Source organism: Desmodus rotundus, chromosome 3 (genome assembly GCF_022682495.2).
Source record: "Desmodus rotundus isolate HL8 chromosome 3, HLdesRot8A.1, whole genome shotgun sequence".
NCBI lineage: Eukaryota > Metazoa > Chordata > Mammalia > Chiroptera > Phyllostomidae > Desmodus > Desmodus rotundus.
The window spans coordinates 45,264,239-45,285,531 of NC_071389.1; the positions used below are offsets into that span (position 1 = coordinate 45,264,239).

Sequence of the window (21,293 nt, forward strand, 5' to 3'; positions counted from 1 at the left end):
CAAAGGAGGAGGCGTAAGCGGTTACATGAAACCCACTGGAGGTAGATTAGGGAGGTGGGAGAGAGCAAAGCAGGGAACTCTCTGGGACTGGATAAAAAGTAAAACGAAGGGACGCGTACTTGGACGTTTGGGGGGTGTGGCATGGTTAAGCTAATCAAGAAGATAACGACAGCACGGAGGGGTTTGCGGTCACCACTCTGGTTCACTGAGCGGTTGGGGCGGCGGGATGACCCTGGCAGTCCAAAGGTGTGCTATTGTCGATGCGAGAAGACAATAGACAGGCTCAGTTAAGGTAAAGAGAAGATGCTAGCCTAGGACAGGACTCCCCACCGTGACTTGCTCTTAGTTAGAAAGGTTTAATTTCAGACCATCCTGTGTGGTTTCTGTGGGTCTCTGAGTTTGTAAGTTCCATCAGACAGACAGGCCCCCCCACCCCCCGAGCGTGTCAGGTTTAGTCTGCGGCCCCTTTTTTGTCCACACTTGTTAATCAACAAGATCCATTTGTTTTTACTTTACTATGTCCTTTATTATATCTTAACTTTATCCCTTACTGTGCCCTGAACACTCCTCACAGAGACCTCTGAGCAAACTAAGAAAAAGAACCAAAATTCTTTATAATCATGTTTATATGTTTGTACCTATACCCTTGCCCGACTTCCTCCTCAGTGCCGTATTTTTCAGGTAACTCACACATATTTACTTGTTTATGTCTGTCTCTCCACCAGGACAGAAGCTCCTTAATGGCAGACTTACCTGTCCATCCCAAGCACCTAGAACAGAACTGTTGTTTATAGTGAAAGTTACTTCAATGTGTGTTCACTGATGAAACCCCTTTCTTTACATCTCAGCTCACAACTTGTGCACACCTTGTTATTCACATGCGACCTGATCTATAAATTCCTACCTACTCTCCTCGTCTACCTTTCCTGTCTGACTGAGCCTGCACGCTGCCCCCGATTGGCTTTCCTCCCAGACCCACACTGCTTGTTACTCTGACCATACTGATTGTTTCCCTTCAATTCAGACCTTTTAACTACCTTAAAAATGTACACAATAATATTTTAGATTCCTTTCTTTATGCCTGTGTGTGTGAGACACACAGGGTGGGCAGAGGTAGACTTACAGGTGTGAGTGCGCAAAACACAGAGCTTATTCTTGTGCGATTACTTATTAACTATTGTATTATTTTCCATACAAACAACTGTAAACCTTCTTTGGCCCCACCTTGTATTCTTTTTTAATTTTATTTATTTAGAGAGAGGGGAAGGGAGGGAGAGAAACATCAGTGTGTGGTCACCTCTCATGTGACCCCCACCGGGTACTCGGCCGCAACCCAGGCATGTGTTTTGACTGGGAATTGAACCAGTGACCCTTTTGTCGCAGGCCAGCACCTGATCCACTGAGCCGCACCAGCCACGCCCCACCGTGTATTTTAAGTAGTTTGTAATTATCGTCTATATTTTTAGCAGCTTTATTGAGGTATAATCGATGCACATTAATCTGTACATATTTAAAGTGTACAACTGATGAGTTTTGACATATGTATACACCAATGAAGTCAACCCCACAATCAAAATAATGACCATATTCATTCTCAAAAGTTTCCTTTTATCCTTTTGTAACCTACCTCTCCTTCACCCCCGGGAGACTACTAATTTATTCTCTGTCACTGTAGAGTACTTTGTATTTCATAGAAATTTATATAAAAGACATCACACAGTGTGTACTGTTTGGCTTCTTTCACTCAGCCTATTATTTTGAGATTTGTACATGTTGCTGCATGTGTCAGAGGTTTTTTCCTTTTTAATGCCGAGTCATAAGTATTCCATGCCGCAGTTTGCATGTTCATTGACTTGTTAGTCAACATTTAGGGTATTTTCAGGTTTAGGTCATTACAAATAAAATTACTATGAACGTTGGTGTACTAGTCTTTAATGTAGACTTACACTTTTGTTTTGCTTTGGTGAAGGTACAGCTGTGGAATGGCTAGGTCATATGGTGGATGTGTTTTAAGTTACCAGAAATTCTCCCCTCTGTTTCCCGTTCTCATCATCAGTGTCCTGCACTATGGTTTAAGTGGCCTCACCAACACTGGATACGTCGGCCCTTTAATTTTAGCCCTTTTTTTGGGTGTATTTCATTGTAGTTTTAATTTGAATATCCCTTTTGACTCATGATTTTGAACATCTTTTTATGTGCTAATTTGCTATCTTCACGTATTTATCAGTATATCTTTTTAAATATTTTACACATGTAAAAATTGAATTATCTTCTTACTAAGTTGGAAGGGTTCTTTGTTCTAGATAACAACAGACTCTCTGTCGGATACTTGGGTTTGCAAGTATTTTCCTCCACTCTGTAGATTGTCCTTCTATTTTCTTAACAATATCTTTTGAAGAACAAAATTTATTATTTTGACAAACTGCAATGTACTATTTTTTCTTTTATAATTTGTCCTTCTTGTGTCATACGTAACATCTGCCAAATTCTAGGGCACTAAAATATCCTCCTATCTTTTCTTCAAGAAGTTTTATAATTTTACCTCTTACCTCTGTATCTATGATCCATTTTGAGTTAATTTTTGTTTATGGTGTGAGGTAAATGTCCAGATTAATTTTATTTACAGTTGTTCCAGAATCATTTGTTTAAAAAGATTATCCTTTTCCCTTGAATTCTTGACATCTTTTTCAAAAATCAGTTGACTGTGTATGGGTGTCTCTACCTCTGGACTATAACTGTATTCTATTGCATTGATCTAAATGTCTGTCTTTATATCAGTAATACATTGTTTTGATAAGTATAGCTTTATAATAAGCCCTAAAATCATTTAAAGTAAGTCCTTTAACTTTATTCCTTTTTAGTTTGTTTCATCTATTCTAGATCCTTTGCATTGCATGTAAATTTCAGAATCAGCCTGTCCGTTTGTGTGAAAAATACCTGCTGGAAATTTTATTGATACTGAGTTGAATCTCTATACTAATCTGGGCAGAATTGACAATTTTGAGGCCAAGTCATAAATATGGTATATATCTCTGAATTAATTTTGTTGTTCTTTAATTTCTCTCAGAAATATTTTGTTGTTTTCAGGGTATAAATCTCATACATATTTTGTCAGATTTATCCATAGTATGTTATAGTTTTTGATACTGTTTTAAATAAGATTGCTTCTTAAACTTCAGTTTCCTCTTTCTTGTTGCTAGCATATGCAATTACAGTTGATTTTGTATAGTTATCTTGTATCTTGCAACCTTGTTTATTATTTCTAGTACATTTTCGTCCTTAGGATTTTCTCTATAGACAATTATGTCATCTACAAATTAACACAGTTTTACTTCTTCCTTTCCAATATCTATATGTTTTTTTTTTCTGTAATGCATTAGGTAAAAATTTCAGCATAATGTACGCATTGAACCAGCAAGAGTGGACATTGCTTTGTCCCTAATCTTACAAAAAAAGCATTCTTTTTTTTTATAATTAGGCATTATTTAAGCTATAGTTTTTTTCACAGATTTCCTTTTCCAAGCTGGACACTTTCCCTTCTTCTATTCCTCTATTCCTGAGAAATTGCATCATGATAATTGCTGAAATTTATCTGTTGCTTTTCTCCACTTATGGAAATTATCATGTGTGGGTGTTTTGATTTGGGGTAGGTTTTTTTTTTGTCTGTTAACATGATGGATTATATTGATTTATTGTTGAATGTTAAACCAACCTTTAATTCCTAGGGTAAACCTCACTTGGTCATGGTGTATTGTAATCTTTGTACCTGTTGTTTGGTGGTAGTGCTGTTCAGGTCTTTTGTACCCTCACCAATTTTCTCAACTTATTCTGTTAATTATTGTGAGGGAAGGATGGAATGTAGTGGGAGACCTCACCAAGAGCTAAGGGTAGGAGCAGCTAGACGTGAGACAGTGGACATTTTCAGTATTTTGATTCTAGTTGTTTTAAACTGCGAAATACTGTATTCACTAAGAGCTTTGAAATATATTTTAATGTTTTATAACATGATAAGGTGACTGTCTAAGAAAAGAGAGGGAGTACTTTAGAAATTTCTTACCATAATTTTGGTATTACCTACTTTTCCATTCAGTTCTAGAATTTTTTGCCTTATATATTTTGAATCTTTGTTATTTTTGCAGAGACATTTGAGCTTGTTGCATCCTCTCGATGAATTTACCCCTTTATCATTATGAAATGACCATCTCTATCCCTCTTTCCTAATAAACAGTGTCTTTCTTTATAAGCAACTCATCTTAATGATCTAATCTTCCTACCACCAGTAGTGAAACTAGCTCATTCTAAAGAGAGTGCTTTCTAGCGATCAGTTTTCCAAAGATGTAATGGACTGCCTCAGCAAGTAATAAAAACTTGGGACAGGGTTTTTAAAGCATGGGATGAACTTGTAGGGATGTTACATATAAATTTCAAATATTTTTTGATCATTGAACCACATGCTTTTTGAAGTGCTTTCTATGTCTAGTCTCCATTATTTCTAATTATTATATTGCTGGAGAACTGTGTAAATTAAGACTATTTCCAGCTACTTTATAGTAGTAATGGCAAATTGCTTCATACATTTATAATGGTTCTTTTTGTCTGTATGTGGTTCATTCTGAAAAACCATCTCCCGATATGCACTCTGGTGTTTGTGCTCCCAGAGAGACTCGATAGGGAGTGTGGTCACCATTTCTTCTTTTTATCAACTCCGTACAGGCTTTTTGTTGTTTTGTTTTTATTATGTTACTATTTCTTCGTGCATATTTTCTCTTCGCAATTGGATTGTAAGCTTTGTAAGGCTAGGATTGTATTAAACCCTTGCCTCCCACCCCGGACTCCCTGCCCAAATGTCCCCCAAACCTAACGAAAGCTCTGAGCAAATAACACGGGGTCACCGTTTATGACAAAAGGTATGGGGGTTTTGAGTCCAGTCCCAGGGCTGACTCTCCCGGAACGAACGCTGTCACTTCGTGTGCAGTGACGAGGCCAGCATGTAAATGATGGCCAATTAACTTGTTAAAAGTTTAAAGAAATATTGATTTATCCTTTCTGAAGGTGTTTTATTTATTTTTAAAGTGCATCTATATCATGCAGTTAAATGTTTACTTTTATCTTCTTAAAGCAGTCCTTGGAGCACCTCCCAGCTTGCCGCATCTGATGAGCCCGTCCATCTCCCCTGCGTTTTTACATTTGAACAAAGCACATCAGGTATAGAAATGGCATTGAGTATTGAAGCATCAAAAATTCAGAGTGAATATTTTGTTTGTTCCTAACAAGTAAAAGCCTCAAGAAGTTAAATGAGTATTTAAAAAAAAATCGGTAGTCATAATTATAGCTATGTAAAAACATAACTTAATGAGTACATCAGATCAAAGCTAATCAGAGCAACATAGTTATATATATTTATTGATTCTTACTTGTAGGGCATTAAGAAGGGCAGAGGTCTATCCTGTGGCATATTTCTCTATAAATCAGTACAGTCATGTGTTGGTTAACAATAGGGATTGGCTCTGAGATATTCATAGTTAGGCAATTCCGTCATGTGTGAACTCAGAGTAAACTTACACCAACCCGGATGGTGCAGCCTACTGCGTACCTAGGTATATGGCACAGCCTATTGCTCCTAAGCTGCAAACCTGTATCGTGTTACTGTACTGAGCACTGGAGGCAGTTGTAACACGGTGGTAAGCGCTGTGTATCTGAACGTAGCGATGGCACAGTAACAATGCAGTGAGAAGGATCAAAATTGGTAGTGCACTTACACGGCTGGCATTGCTGGGGAGAATCAGCAAGGGAGCGAGGAGTGAACATAAAGGCTTCGGACGTTGCTGTACGCAGGTGCGGTCTTTCGAAACACTGTACACTCAGGCTACATTAAATTTATAAAAAATACTTTCTTTAGTAATAAGTAAACCTTCGCTAACTGTAACTTTTTTCCTTTATAACCTTAATATTTTTTAACTTTTCCACTCTTGTTATAACATTTAGCTTAAAACACACCTCATACATCTATTCAAAAATAGTTCCTTTATATCCTTATTCTATAAGCTTATTTCCTATTGTAAAAATCTTGCTGTTTTTAGTTTTTAAATTTGGGGATTAAAAACTGAGACACAAATGCATGTTAGCCTCGGGACCATCGACGTCACTGTCTTTCACCTCCACACCTCACCCCACGGAGGGTCCCGAGGGGCCGTGACATGCGTGGACCTTTACTTCCTACCGCTGTCGCATATCTGGTCCATCGCTGGCCAAAACGTTCTGTGGTGCGTGACTGCACCTCAAAACAAGTCCTCTGCTGGAGTCTTAACTCCAAAAAGTGCTTGAAGGAGGAAAGAATGAATCAATGAACAGTAACTCTTATTCTTAACATGTAATTGATGTTATAAAAATAATTCATATATTTGTGAAAGTAAAAATTAGTTTTACCTTAGATAAGTATTTTAAAATGTGTCTGTATATGAAATATACTATTGGAGATGAACATTAGTTTCAGATAGTGTTAGGGCTGTCTGCGTGTACACACCTAATTATTAATGAAACCCAGCACATAATAGATGATCGTATTTTGAGTGAGTAAGTGTCTGGTTCTAAACCTAGCTTTGTAAGGGAAGGCCTCTCCTTTATCTTTCATTCTTAGCATCTAACACAGGACCTAATACATTATAGGGCCTTATTCATTCCCTTACCGAACATATTTTATTTAGAATCTAACATGACTAAACACTCTGCTAATCACCGAGTCTACAGCACTGAACACACATTCATCGTCCCTGTTACAGACTTTCAGCGAACAGGGAAAACAAACGTTAAACAACTAATTATATCAGGATGTGAAGGGTGTTCAGAGTTTTGACAGTATTCTCTTTATTTTAGAATAAAGATCAAAATGCTTAATTTCGCCTTGAAGGCATATCCAGGCGGGGCTCACCTGCCTCCCCTCCTCACTGGGTGTCACTGTCTCAGCTACAGTGGTCCTCAGCTGCTTTGGTCCTCAGAGGGCCTTGTTCCCTTCTCCTTGGGTCTTTGCTCCTGTCCCTTCTGCCTGGAATGCCCCCCACTCCAACACCACCTCATTCCCCCGGATTTCACCTGGTTGTTTTTTCGCAGCCTTCAGATCTCTGCACAGTAGTCCCTGAGGAAAACCTTTGAATTTACAAATCTCATTCACTCCCCCCACTGTTTGTTCTCGTAGCTCCTTGTTTCCCCTTCATGTACTCATCACCATTTGTAATTACATGTTTTCATAGTTAGTGAATGCCTTCTTTCTTCAGGGACTGTAAGGTCCGTGCGGGCCGATCGTGTTGCTGTATTTCTCACTGTGGAGCACAGTGCCTGGCGCACAGGAAGTGCTCAGTAGATCTTCGTGAAATGATGAAATAAATGAGTGAGTGAGTGAGTGAGTGAGTGAGTGACGCTGCCATTAAAGCCAGAAAGGGACGGGGGTGGGGGGTGAAAGGGAAGCAGGAGAGGATGAGGAATTCACTCGATGCCCACATGGACACGTCTTACACATTGTTACAGGAAGTAGTTAGCGTTGTCCGAAGTTGCCAGGGAGATACACGGGAGCTGTTGCTTTTGCTCAGATCAGCTAGAGAGTTGAACTGTGTGAAGTGGTTATATGACAAGCAGCTTTTAACAATTAAACTAACTTAACGTTTTATCATTTTTCACAGAGCTCAATTGTGGGTAATACTTCTCGTTTGTTCCTTCAGAACCTTCCCCATGTACCGCTGGCACAGCAGCAATTAATGAAGTTTGAGAGTATTCATACTAATAATGTAAGTACGGGTTTTTCTTTTGGAATGAGTTCATTTTTATTTCTTCTATAATCAGGCTGTCGGTCAGCTTGAATTTCCACTTGTGCAGGCTTTTAATTCAGTCGTATCCTGTTGCCGTTGGCAAAAGTCTCACTTTCTTTTCTTCTTTGGCAGAAGCCAGGCTTGCTTGGAGAAGCCCCAGCCTTGGTGCTTCAGACTGCAGTCGGGATAGGGTCGGCGCTTCCCTTGAAAGCAGAGTTGGGTCACCATGGAGACGCACTTAAAAGTAAGTGATGTGTATTTACTGGCACGTCCGTAAACAGTCGGATTTGAAATTTAAAGACAGTTTACCTGTATTCTACTTTTTACAGAAAGGTCCAATTTGAGTTTTATTCAGTCACTAAAATGTCGAGAGCCCTTTCGGCTTTTCTGTTTTTAGTAGAAAGCTATTGGTGAGTTACTGATACACTTGCTTCCGTGTCCAGGGAAGCGTGTCCAGCAGGGGCAGGCTTTAATATTTGACGAGGGCTCACAGCGGCGTGAGGTGCAGACACGGCTCTGCTCGAGCCCGACGTGCCGCCTGCTGGGCTGCCGGCACATGTTACGTGCACACCCGCGCAATTTTTGTCTGGGCGAGAAACCATTAGCTTCTCTACAGAAATATCTGGTGCTTGTAAATTTAAAGTGTATTTATTTGTATCATTTTAAAAAAATGTGATGTCCAAATGAAAACTTACCATTAAAATTTAGAATTAAAAAATATCCTTGAGACCATTCTGGAAGTTGCTGAAGAAAAGCATGATCCCTGTTGCAGGTTTCTGTTTCCCATACGGGGACGTGCTGACGTACAGCCCCTCAGCTCACCTTTTGAATTTGACTGTTCTCTAACAGGTTAAAGAAAAGGTTATTTGTGTTTTGCCTGTAACTTAGCAAAATCGAAATGACTATTGTGAATAAGTCTTGTCTAACGAGAAGTTTTTTGCATTTGTGGTTCACTGTAGCGTCTAATCTGATTCCAACGCAAACGACTATGACAGCTGGAATGGGCATGTTACCATTCTTTCCAAATCAGCACATTGCTGGACACGCTGGGCCGGGACAAGGGAATACTCAGGAGAAACAGCCAGCCTCCGTGGGAATAGCAGAAGGAAATTTCTCAGGGTCACAGGCTTATCTTCAGAGCTTTCCAAACCTTACTGCTGGAGGTTTGCTGACAGGACACCATAAGCAACCACAAAGCCAGCCAAAAGGCACAGAGATGAGTTCGGGGGTAAGAAAACTGTGTGCATGTGCGTACACATACAAAAATACAAACAGTGCGGGGGTGTGCTCCGTATGTACATACGCACACACACTACCGGGAGTGTGTATATTCTTTTTGTTGCCCATTATTATTTAAAATATATTTTATTGATTATGCTATTACAGTTGTCCCAAGTTTTCCTCCTTTGCCCCCTCCACCCAGTACCCACGTTCCCTCCAGCATCCGCCCACTTAGTTCATGTCCATGGGTCATGCATATAAGTTCTTTGGCTTCTCCATTTCCTATACTGTTCTTGAAATCCCCCTGTCTGTTTTCTACCTACTAATGATGCTCCTTCTTCCCTGCACCTTTTCCCCCATTCTTCCTCTTCCCCCTCCTAGCTGAGAACCGCCCCCCCCCCCTCGCCAAATGATCTCCATATCTATGATTCTGTTTCTTTTCTGGTTGGTTGTTTAGTTTGGTTTTCTAGATTCAGTTGTTGATAGTTGTGGATTTATTGCCCTTTTCATAGTTTTGATCTTCTTTTTCTTAAGTAAGTCCCTTTGACATTTCATGTAACAATGGCTTGGTGATGATGAACTCCTTTAGCTTTACCTTGTCTGGAAAGCACTTCAATTCTAAATGATAGCTTTGCTGGACAGAGTAATCTAGGTTGTAGGTCCCTGTTTTTCATCACTTCGAGTATTTCTTGTCAGTCCTTTCTAGTTTGCAAACTTTCTTTTGAGAAATCAGCTGATAGTCTTATGGGAACTCCTTTGTAGGTAATTATCTGCTTTTCTCTTGATGCTTTTAAAATTATGTTTAACCTTTGGCATTTTAATTATGTTGTGTCTTAATGTGGTCCTCTTTGGGTCCACCTTGTTTGGGACTTTCTGTGCTTCCTGGACTTGCATATCTATTTTCTTCACCAAATTAGGGAAGTTTTCTTTCATTATTTTTTCAAGTAAGTTTCAATTTCTTGCTCTTCCTCTTCTCCTTCTGGCACCCTCATTATTCAGATGTTGGTACATTTAAAGTTGTCCCAGAGGTTCCTAAGCCTATCCTCTTTTTTTTTAAATTCTTTTTTCTTCCTGCATTCTAATTGAATGCTTTTTTCCTTCCTTGTGTTCCAAATCATTGGTTTAATTCTCGGCTTCATCCTCTCCACCATTGGTTCCCTGTAGATTTTTCTTTATTTCGCGTAGTGTAACCTTCATTTCTTCCCTTATGTTGTTGCTGTACTCAGTGAGTTCTCTGAGCATCCTGATAGCCAGTGTATTGAACTCTGCATCTGACAGGTAGGTTATCTCCTTTCCTTTAGTTATTTTCCTAGGGTTTTGTATGGTTCTTTCATTTGGGCCATATTTCTTTGTCTCCTCAATTTGTCAGCCTCCTTGTGTTTGTTTCTGTGTACCAGATAGAGCTGCTTTGACTCCCTGTAAAAAGTACCTGTAAATTGTGTAGGGTGGAGCCTTAGGTGATTGCCAGGGCAGGACAACCTGCTTTACCACTTTGTTGGTCTGGGTGGGGGAAGGGCTCAGAGAGGAGACAGTGCCGCTGCCTGGCTTCTGGAGCTTTGCTGGCACTGGCCCCATTTCTAGTCACTTCACCCACTTCCTATATGCAACTGGCATCCTTCCAGTTGTTGCCCTGGTGGTGATTCCCAGAGTGGGTGGGTTTGCATATGTTCTAGGTCTATGTGGGTCCTTTAAATGAACTATTCTGAAAATCCTGCAGTTTCTTTCACTGCCCCAACCCCCACTGGTTTTTACAGCCAGAAGTTACGGGCATTTATCCTCCTGGTGCTAGAACCCTAGGCTGTGCAGTCTGGCCTGGGTCTGGGATCGCTCACACCCAAGGTATTCCTCCCAGTTTTATCCACCACCTTGAATGGGGGACTGCCCCTTCCGCCACTGCCACCTCTCTTCCTGTCTCTGCTGCTCCACTCCTCCTACCCATCTGGATGAATGTGGCTTCTTTAAATCTTTGATAGTCAGACTTCCATACAGTTTGATTTTCGGACGGTTCTGGTTATTTGTTTTGAGAAATAGTGGTAATTATCTCTGTGGTGGCTGAAAGAGGCAAAGCATGTCTAACTACATCTCCATCTTGACTGGAAGTCTCCTGTGTTCTTTTTAATTACATATTAAATGGGATTATTCTAATTCTAGAGTATTCTAATTTTTGGTTATTTTACAGGTGATAAAATTTATGAAGTATCATAAAGCAATCTTAACTATTTTTAAATTTCAAAGGAAGTTAGTAATAGAAAGTATAAATGTGGATTACAAACTAATTGCTATGATATGTCAAAGACAATGATGCCTTTTTCATAGTGTACACGTCTCAAAATAGAAGAAAACATTGCACTCTAAAAAATTCTGTTACCATAAACAAATAAAATCCATCTATTGATAAGTTATGTCAGTTGATATTTGGGACTATGATTAATCACTTGCCAGTTTGTCAGTAAATGAAATAATTTGTGTAAAATGAGTTTTTAAGATGTTACAATAAAATTACATATGAAATTTTTATTATAAGTAATTGCCTCTAAAAAGTTTGAGATATGCAGTTTTAAAAATACTTGATATATTAAAAATATAAACTACTACAAGTTCAAATTTTGTGATTTGGCAAAGCTTTGGTGTAGGGGCATCCAACCCATGGGCCACATGTGGCCCAGGATTGCTGTGAATATGGCCTAGCACTAAATCGTAAATTTACTTAAAACCTTTTTTTTGCTCACCAGTTTTCATTAGTGTTTGTGTATTTAATGTGGGGCCCAAGACATCTCTTCTTCCAGTGTGGCCCAGAGATGCCAAAAGGTTGGATGCCCCTCCTTTGGAGAGTCATTAATACCTATGTAACTATATAACGACATCTATGAGGCTAAGTAAATAATAAGGCTTTTCTTTAAGATACACTCCTTTTTCTATTTTAAATGTATTTTGTAGCTAATTAAAGCATTATTTTGATATTTAGAGAATGGATTTTATGTTATCTGAAATATGTCAAAGTCAGTTATTAAATGCTGATCCGTCCAAAACAATCCAGTCTGTGTTTTAATTCTGGAAATAAATTTTATTTCCAGTGATTTTAATGGTTCATAAACCACTGACACATTTATAAATGTTATAATTGATAGGTAGAATACATTACATTTGATTTTTATTTTATTTGTATTCTAAAATACTGTTTGGTTTGTAAGTGGTATAAAACTGATGCTATAAGGAGAATATGAGGAAAAATTTACATAGTTGGCTGTGTTCCAATGTCAAGTTAATATGGAATTTGTAAAAGGTGTGGTATCACTTAGTCCAAGCAGGAGGTATGGATAGAATGTCCAATAATTAAAAAATTAAAATGCTAAGTCAGTTCTTCACAGAAGGAATTTTTAAAATTTATCTGCAGTATTAATTGCTTGGGTTATTGAGGGGCATTAAACAAAAAGAACTCATACATGAATCCTTTACTTTTGCACAGAATCTTTAATTCATATTACATGCAAGCACCAGAGTCTCTAGAAGAACAGTATGTGAGGTGATGCACATAGTGGGCGGATGAGAATCAGTCGGAAGAAGACGGCCCAGTCAGGCAGGGTCTGGAAACCAGTCTGTGAAGAACTGAGGGAAAGGTGTACGTGGGCCTGGGAAGGAGTGACCCACCCACCGGATATGCATTTACAAAGAAATATTTATAGAGTAGCCCCACGGTATTCTGTGTTTCTCCAGTGGGCAGAACTAGTCCCTTAAGTATGACATAAAATAAATTAGATTCAGGTTTAACATAACAGAGGACAGTGAAGCTTGAAATTAAGAAAAAGTTTCACAGAGAAGTGACTGTCCTGTCACGGAAGGCGCTAGACAGGCCCCGGCGAGCATGTGTGGACTGCTGTAGGAGTGACTTCTCTTTCTGACAGGAGCAGCTTGGACCAGGCACTAAAGCATGTTTTCCAAATATGGGGCAAGACTTTGTTAAATGATCTGTTTGACTTGGTTTTAGGTTTTTAACCTGCATCTTTTTTGTCTCAATTTTTTTATTGAGGTATGATTGACATACAACATATCTTATTTTCATGTGTACATCATAATGATTTCATATTTGTACATATTGCAAAATGATCACAGTAAGTCTAACTTCTTACTTTAAAACTACGATAAATTATTCGCGTGGAAACGTTCGATGTACATGTTTCTTGCTCAGTTCTTTCCAAACATGGATTTACGTCTGTTATGAAAAGGAAATATAATAGCTTCATGTTAAATCATAATGCTAAGAGGCTAAGCAGTTGTTATTCCTGCTTGTACAATTCAGCGTTGGAGTCTTGGTTCGGGGGACACCCACACACACGCAGATTTCCTTTTATGTAGGTGACGATTTAGATAAAAATATATATACTTTGGCCAAATGCCCACATATCCTCCAGAAATTGCTAGAGAGATGAAATGTAGAAACGAACTACTTGGAGACTGTGCAACCTCAGAAACAGTGATGAGATCCGTGAACAATGGGGGAAAGTCTTTCGATTCATTAGAGTTAGTTCTGAATATTACCAGACTGTATAACATCAAGTAACCTTCTGATCACAGTTTTCTATTTTTGTAACACGAGTTCATCAGAAATCCAATCTCCATGAATCGGAGTTCTGTCCATCCACAGCCTGGCAGTGAGTGACACCGAAGCCCGGGTCCGTGAAGGCCTTGAACGCCGTTGTTTCGTGTCTTTAGTACTGCCTTACAGGGTCCGTTACTCTTCAGCTGTCTCAGTGTGCTTTGAACTTTAAAATAATTACAGTTGATATAGTTACTCTAATCTGTGTTAAGTCCTACCATGGCAGTATTTGTTTACTCAGAACTGATTTCATTTCCAATAGTATATGTAAAATTTATCACAAAGTCAGAATACAATTCCCAGTTTGAACAGAAACCTCAGTGTTTAAATCTCAACAGTCAGGAAAACAAACACTACATATTAGGTTGCTTCTGAATACAAACCACTCATTTTGGTGAAATGGGATATAATTTCTAACTTGGGTTGGAAGTGACGAAATGGTCCTTGCTGTTGTGGCTCAGTTGGTTGGAACATCATCTCCTGCAGTTCGATTCCCGGTCAGGGAATCTGGGAGGCAACCAATCAGTGTTTCTCTCTCATATCAGTGTTTCTCTCTCTCCCTAAAAGCAATGAGGAAAAAGTAATGTCCTCGGGTAAGGATAAAAAAATAATAAAGTGAAGAAATCATTTTTTTATGTGAAGCCTCGACCAAACTCAATTAGTCGGGTTCCAGATTACCACATTACGAGACACATCAAACTCTGCTCACACAACTTCTTTGCTGGGGATTTGGATGCAGACATAACTGCAGGCAGGGGACCGGATGCCCCGACTTCGCTCAGGGAAGGGTTCGGAGAGAAAAAGGCCCATCACGGATCAGGCCCTCGTTTTCATTTCTTCGTTGATAACCATGCCTACTTTGCTGAAGAGTGTTTCTTCCGTGGAGATACACTTTTAATTTTATAGTGCTAGACAGTGGGAGGAAAAATGAGGGGCCCACTTTTTAAAAACCCATTCATTATAAAGTTATTTAACCATATTAATTAGATGTGGAATGACCCTACAGTTTCTGCTCTGGAGATATTCTTTTATAAAGTGTTGACTTGCCAGTTTATCTTTGACAAGTGGTTAAGAAAGATAAATGCATCTTCGGACTTTACAAATAAGGATGTGTGAATAAAAGTTATGTACCATGATCTAATCCATACTTCTGACTTAAAGTATAACTAAGTTCTCTCAATAAACTAAGATAATTTTTAATTTTAAACTTACATCATTCCTACTGTACTATTCTCATTCCCTTTCCTTTTTATTTTTACATTATTTGTATAAATTCTCAAAAACAAAAACCCTCAGTCTTGGAACCAACTTACATTGGCTTTCTGAGGTTAGTTTATAGCTCTTAAAGTATCTTGTTAAAATGTAAAAACTCAGAAGTTCGAACAAAAACATTAACAATTTTACAGTATATCTAATTTATTTTTAAGACATATTCTGAATTGTTTTTATACAAGAAATCAATTGGGTTTTTCTCCAAACGAAACTCTTCATAGGCTAGAAGAGGGTATGTGGTATTGTTTCATTAAAAACCAATATAAATTTCATTTTTTCTGTGCTGGTACTTCAGCTGTTTCCAAGTTATCTGGCAGAATCACATAACTTCTCTCTCTGATAATGTCTTTGTCGTTCTGGAAGTGTACGGCCTCCTTTAATATTTCAAGCTGTCGTTCTTCTGCATCCCTGCTGTGTCCTGTTGAGCTTCTTTCTGAGTTTTTCGACTTGCTGTTCTGGCTGATGAATCCTTTCTCTCTGGTGCACTGGCTCTTCCACAGTACAGTTGTGACACAGAAAACTGAGAGGTAGCAGGGTCTGAGGAGGAAGCGTCTGTAACCCAATAGCAACATCAACCTGGGAAGTGGGAGGTGTTAAAGGAGATGGGGGAAGCTGTTCTTCTGGTTCCAGAAGATCTTCCTGCTTGTCATGTGCATTGGCACAAAGGAATGTTGTGGGTACAGCACTCTCTTTCCGTATCTTGTTGCACTCCCTTTCAGAGCGGTCTGGAGTAAAGTGTTCTGAACAAATACTGCCATACTTGGGTATAAAGTTTTCTCTTCTGACAGCTGCCTCCCATTCTTTTCAAAGACTGGGTCAGGTCTTTGAAACTTGTGGAAGGAAATGGGCTTATCCTTATACTGCAGTTTCTTTTCAGATCGTATACATCTGTCGCCTTGTCCTGTGGGTTCTTGCAGCTGTAGGCTGAACAGGACTGCACCTTCCTTCCAGTCCTCAGTCGTTTCACCTGTCGCCCCAGCAGGCAGCTGAAGCTGTTACCCATGTTGCTATTCTTGGCTTAGACACCCTTGTTCCTTCAGTAGCTTTGGCCAATTACAGTGATGAGAGCCTCACTCAGGGGTGGCCAATGGGTCCGTTTTGTTGTTCGCATTAGCAGAAGGACCGCAACCATTCCTCATCTGCCATCTCCAGGATGGCGCAGGAAGCCACAATAAGTCTAACTTCTATCCCCATACATAGTTACAGAATATGTTTTTTCTTGTGATGAGACTTTTAAGATCTATTTTAGCAACTTTCAAATATGCAGTACAGCCCTTGGTAGTGTGGCTTAGTTGCTGGGAGTGTTGTCCTGTACACCCTAAGTTGGGGGTTCGCTTCCCAGTCAGGGCACATACCTACATTGCAGGTTCATTCCCCATTTGGGGCACATATGAGAGGCAACCTGTCTATGTTTCTCTCTTAGATCGATGTTTCTTTCTATCTAAGCCTTCCTCTGTCTCTCAAATCAATAAACATATATAAAAATACTTTTAAACATGCAATACAGTATTATAAACTATAGTCACCATACTGTACATTATATCCCCATATCTTACTTATTTTGCAATGGGAAGTTTGTACATTTTGACTCCATGAACATGGGTGTCTTTTCATTTATTTGTCTTCTTTAATTTCTTTCCACAATGTTTTATAGTTTTCAGTGTATAAGTATTTCTCAGTTCAGTTACTTCCTAAGTATTCTATTGTACTGGAATTGTTTTCTTAGTTTTCTTTTGTATTATTCTTTGTTAGTATATAGAAACACAATTAGTTTGCCTGTTGATTTTTGTATCCTGAAATTCACTTATTATTTCTAACAGTTTGTGTTTGTATAATCTTTAGGGTTTTCATGTCTTACGCAATTTACTTTTTTGTCTCTAATTTGCATGCCTTTTCTATCTTTTTGCTGCTTAATCGCTCTGGCTAGAACTTTAAATACTGTGTTGAACAGAAGTGGTAAAGGCATCTTTGTCTTATTCAAGACCTTACAGGGGAAGGTTTCAGCCTTTTCCCATTTATGGTAGTTTCCTTCTGTTCCTAGTTTGCTGAGGGTATTAAATTTTGTGAAATGCTTTCTCTTCATCACTTGAGATCATCATGTGTTTCTTTCCTCCATTCTGTTAATGTGATGTATCACACTGAACTATTTTTGTAGGTTGCATTGTCTTTGCATTCTAGAGTTAAATCCTAGTCGGTTATGATGTATAACCTTGTCCTGCTGGACTTGATTTGCCAGTGTTTTGTTGATGGTTTTGGTTCAATATGGATAAAGGATATTGGTCTGTAGTTTTCTTGTAGTATCTGTCTGACTTTAGTACCAGGGCAGTGCTCTCTCATAGAATGAATTAAGAAGTGTTCCCCCTTCCTCAATTTTATGGGAGAGTTTGAGGAGTGTTGGTGTTAATTCCTCTTTAAATGTTTGACAGAATTCTCCAGTGAAGCCATTTGGTCCAGGGTATTTTTTCTGGGCAAAATAGTATAACTGTTAAGAAAGGAAGGGAACTTCCAGTCAAGATGATGGTGTAGGCAGACATGGCTCACCTCTTTGCACAGCCACATCAAAATTACAACTAAAATATAGAACAACAATCAGAACTGTCAGAAATCAAGTTGAATGGAAGTCTGACAACTACAAATTAAAGAAACCACATCCATCCAGACAGGTAGGAGGGACGCAGATGCGGAACAGGATGGTCCTGCATCCATGTGTGATGGATAAAAATTCAGGGAGGATATTTTGGGAGCATAGAGTCCTATCCCCACACCAGCCACACAGCCCAGGGTTCCAGTGCCAGGAAGATGAGTTACCGCAACTTCTGGCTGCAAAAATCAGCGGGGATTGATTTGGGAAGAAACTGCTGGAACCCCCAACAGTTCCTCTTAACTAACACATGGACTCACCTACTCACCTACTCAGACTTACTCCTTCTGAGCTCCAGCCCTGGGGTAGCAGCTTGAACGACACCAGTGGCATACAGGGAGAAACTGAAGGGTTTGGCATCAAAGTGAGCAGAGGCCATTGTCCCTTTTCTAAACCCAACCCCCACAGAGCCAGTAAGCAGGTGCCATATCTGAGACTCCATCAACCTGGCCAACACTATTTGACCCACCTTGGAGATCCCGAGACTCCGCCACACCAAACGTAGGGATGCACCCAAGCTGCTTTTCCCTATGAATGGTCTTGGCTCATGCTTCACTTCTAAATCCTCACAAACAAGCAACAGCTGGCCTAAGTGAGCCCCAGGCCTGGCACGAGCAGGAGCCAGCCTCCATTCACAGTTTGGCTTCTCCCGGGAATCTCCACACCCTGCACAAGTAGCAGCCATCTCAGATTGCTTTAGAGCTCATGCAGTGTGGCCCCAGGCAGAACACAGGTGGGGGTTGACATTGGCCTGCACCACCCGGGAAACCCCAGAGCCAGTGGACAGCTACAGACCACGTTGGAGCATCACCACCCTGTTCCTGGTGATCAGTGGTCACAGCCAATCCTTGCAGCTAACTGGCCTGGGTAAATCCCTCCCGTTGATCTGCCAACAGCAACCAAGGCTCAACTAAAGAGCAGAGTGTACTCAGCCCACACAAAGGGTGCACCTAGAGTACCCAGCTTGGGTGACAGGGGAGGCTATGCCACTGAACCCTACAGCACACTACGTTAGGCCACACAACCAAGACATGGAGTCAGAGCAGCTCTGTGTACACAGAACAAAGACAGGGCGGCTGCCAAAATGAGGAGACAAAGAAACATGGCCCAAATGAAATATCAAAACTCTAGAAAAAGAGCTAAATGAAATGGAGATAAACAGCCTATAAGATGCAGAGTTCAAAACACTGGTTATAATGATGTTCAAGGAACTTAACGAGGACCTCAGCAGCATAAAAAAGATGCAGTCAGAAATGAAGGATACACTAATTGAAATAATGAACAATTTACAGAGAAACAACAGTAAAGTGGATGAAGCCGAGAATCAAATCAATGATTTGGAACCTAAGGAAGCGAAAAACAACTAATTAGAACAACAAGAAGAAAAAGTCCAAAAAAAAATGATAGTATAAGCAGCCTCTGGGGCAACTTCAAGCATTCCAACATTCACATCATAGGGGTGCCAGAAGGAGAAGAGAAAAAGCAGAAAATTGAAAATCTATTTGAACAAATAATGAAAGAAAACTTCCCTAATTTGGGGAAGGAAATAGACATTCAAGTCCAGGAAGCACAGAGAATCCCAAACAGGATGGATGCAAAGAGGCCCACTCCAAGACACATCATAATTAAAGTGCCAAAGATTAAAGATAAAAAGAGAATCTTAAAAGCAGCAAGAGAAAAGAAGTTAGTTACCTGCAGGGGAGTTCTAATAAGACTATTAGCTGATTTCTCAAAAGAAACTTAGCAGGCTAGAAGGGATTGGCAAGAAATATTCCAAGCCATGAAAAGCAGGGATTTATAGCCAAGATTGCTCTACCCAGCAAAACTATCATTTAGAATCAAAGGGCAGATAAAAAGCTTCCCAGACAAGAAAAAACTAAAGGAGTTCATCATTACCAAACTATTATATGAAATATTAAAGGGATTCAAGAAAAAGATCAAAACTATGAACAATAAAATGGCAAAAATCACAAATCTACAAATCTATCCATAGTTGAAAAAAAAACTAAGCAAACAACAATAACAGAGACAGAATCCTGGATACAGAGAGGGTTTTGATGGTTGCCAGATGGGAGGGGCATGTGGAGGAATGGGTGAAGAGGGAGGGGATTAAGAAGTACAAATAGGTAGTTACAGAATAATCATGGGGATGTAAAGAACAGTATAGAACAGGGGTGTCAAAACTCATTTTTACCCGGGGGCCACATCAGCCTCACAGTTGCCTTCAAAGGGCCAAGTGTAATTTTAGGGCTGTATACATGTGACTACTCCTTAACAGTTGAGCAAGAGCTCGGCTGCCGCCTGGCAGATACAAGGCGCCAGGCCACATCAAACAAGGTGGAGGGCTGGATGCGACTCGCAGGACTTGTATTTGCCACCTGTGGTATAGAAAACGGAGTAGGCAAAGAATTTAAATGCATGACCCGTGGACAGGAATAATGGTGATGGGATTGCCTGAGGGATGGGAGGAGCTGGAAGGAGGGGGCAGAGGGGGAAAAATCAGGACAACTGTAATAGCATAATCAATACAATATAATAAAAAAAGGGGGGGTTTGAGGCCTGGCCTCAACACTTACTTAATTTTAAAAAAATGTTGGTAACTTACTTTGTGGAAATAAGGTATGGAATCTGTTTTTTCTTGTGGAGATGAATTCTCTCCTGGGTCAAATGAGAAGGTTGTACAAGATGGCCTTGAATTCTCTTTCAGTTACAAAGTTCCATGGTTCTAGAATAGTTGTTTTTTAAACTTACTGAAAAATTAACAGCAGGCAAAATGTGATCATTTTAATCAATGCAGCTTTATATCTTCAAGCATCGGTGTCTACAAGTTTTTACCACCCTAGATTTTTCGAAGAATAAGTATTTCTCTACTTTTTCTGCATTTTTATTTTCTTGTACCTCTTATTAAGCACCCACTCTTTTGTTTTTGGTGAGTAGGCTGCCTCTAAGAATCAGACTTCACTCTTGGGAGAACCACCCAAAGAAATCCGGCTCAGTAAAAATCCGTACTTGAACTTGGCAAGTGTGTTGCCCAGTGTGTGCTTATCATGTAAGTGAGAAACTCGGTATTCGTGTTTCGGAGTTTTACTGGATACTTTCCTTAATGAGTTTTCCTTCAGTTTTTAACTAATAGAAGCAAATCATGCCTATTGACCAGTTAAAACCTAAATTATGACCCCAGTCTTTAAATTGAAAGGTCAACTAAAATTAACACTTAAAATGCCTCCTACTTTAAGGAAGACATCTTTTATACTTTATGCATAATATGATCAACTTACCGAATTATCATTGAACCATGATTTAAAATAATTGAGCAAAAGAATTATTTGGCTATATTATAATGACTTACAATGCCTATGGAATCATATTTCTAAAAGAGGTTTAAGTGTCTAAGTAACCTAATATATCTGGAGTGTTAGCAGGATACGCTAAAAATGTATGAGTCGCTAATTGACAGAAGCAGAATTCTCATTTACTTTGTTGGAGGATCTCAGGCCTTCTGTTAGTATCTATTCATAGTTTTAAGAGAAAATCACAGATGTGGAATACTCTATACACTGGGGCACTCACTGCAATATTGGTTTTCTAGAGTGAGAAATTAGAAAGTGCCTTCAGGTTCATCACAAGGGGGATGGTTAAATAAATAGTTCATTGCAAAACAGAACACTGTGCAACCGTTTTTATAACTGAGAGCTACGTGTACTAATGTGAAATGATCTCTCAACCAAATTAAGTGGAAAAAGCAAGTGTGTGTATGAAATGATTT

At 39.4% G+C, this 21,293-nt stretch overlaps 1 protein-coding gene and 1 pseudogene across 6 annotated transcripts in view; one reads left to right on the forward strand and one right to left on the reverse strand.

The window, feature by feature from the left end:
- RAVER2 (ribonucleoprotein, PTB binding 2) overlaps window positions 1-21,293 on the forward strand; it is an 84,743-nt gene that overhangs the window by 48,264 nt on the left and 15,186 nt on the right. For 2 of the 6 annotated variants that reach the window (XM_053921363.2, XM_053921359.2), the window contains exons 6-10: window positions 5,120-5,205; window positions 7,674-7,778; window positions 7,932-8,043; window positions 8,759-9,027; window positions 20,465-20,576. In XM_053921363.2, coding sequence (XP_053777338.1) covers window positions 5,120-5,205; window positions 7,674-7,778; window positions 7,932-8,043; window positions 8,759-9,027; window positions 20,465-20,576 — 684 coding nt within the window. The remainder of the gene's footprint in view (window positions 1-5,119; window positions 5,206-7,673; window positions 7,779-7,931; window positions 8,044-8,758; window positions 9,028-20,464; window positions 20,577-21,293) is intronic. The other 4 variants (XM_053921364.2, XM_053921361.2, XM_053921362.2 and 1 more) reach the window with 3 other exon arrangements.
- On the reverse strand, window positions 15,071-17,906 carry LOC112309181 (THAP domain-containing protein 1 pseudogene; annotated as a pseudogene).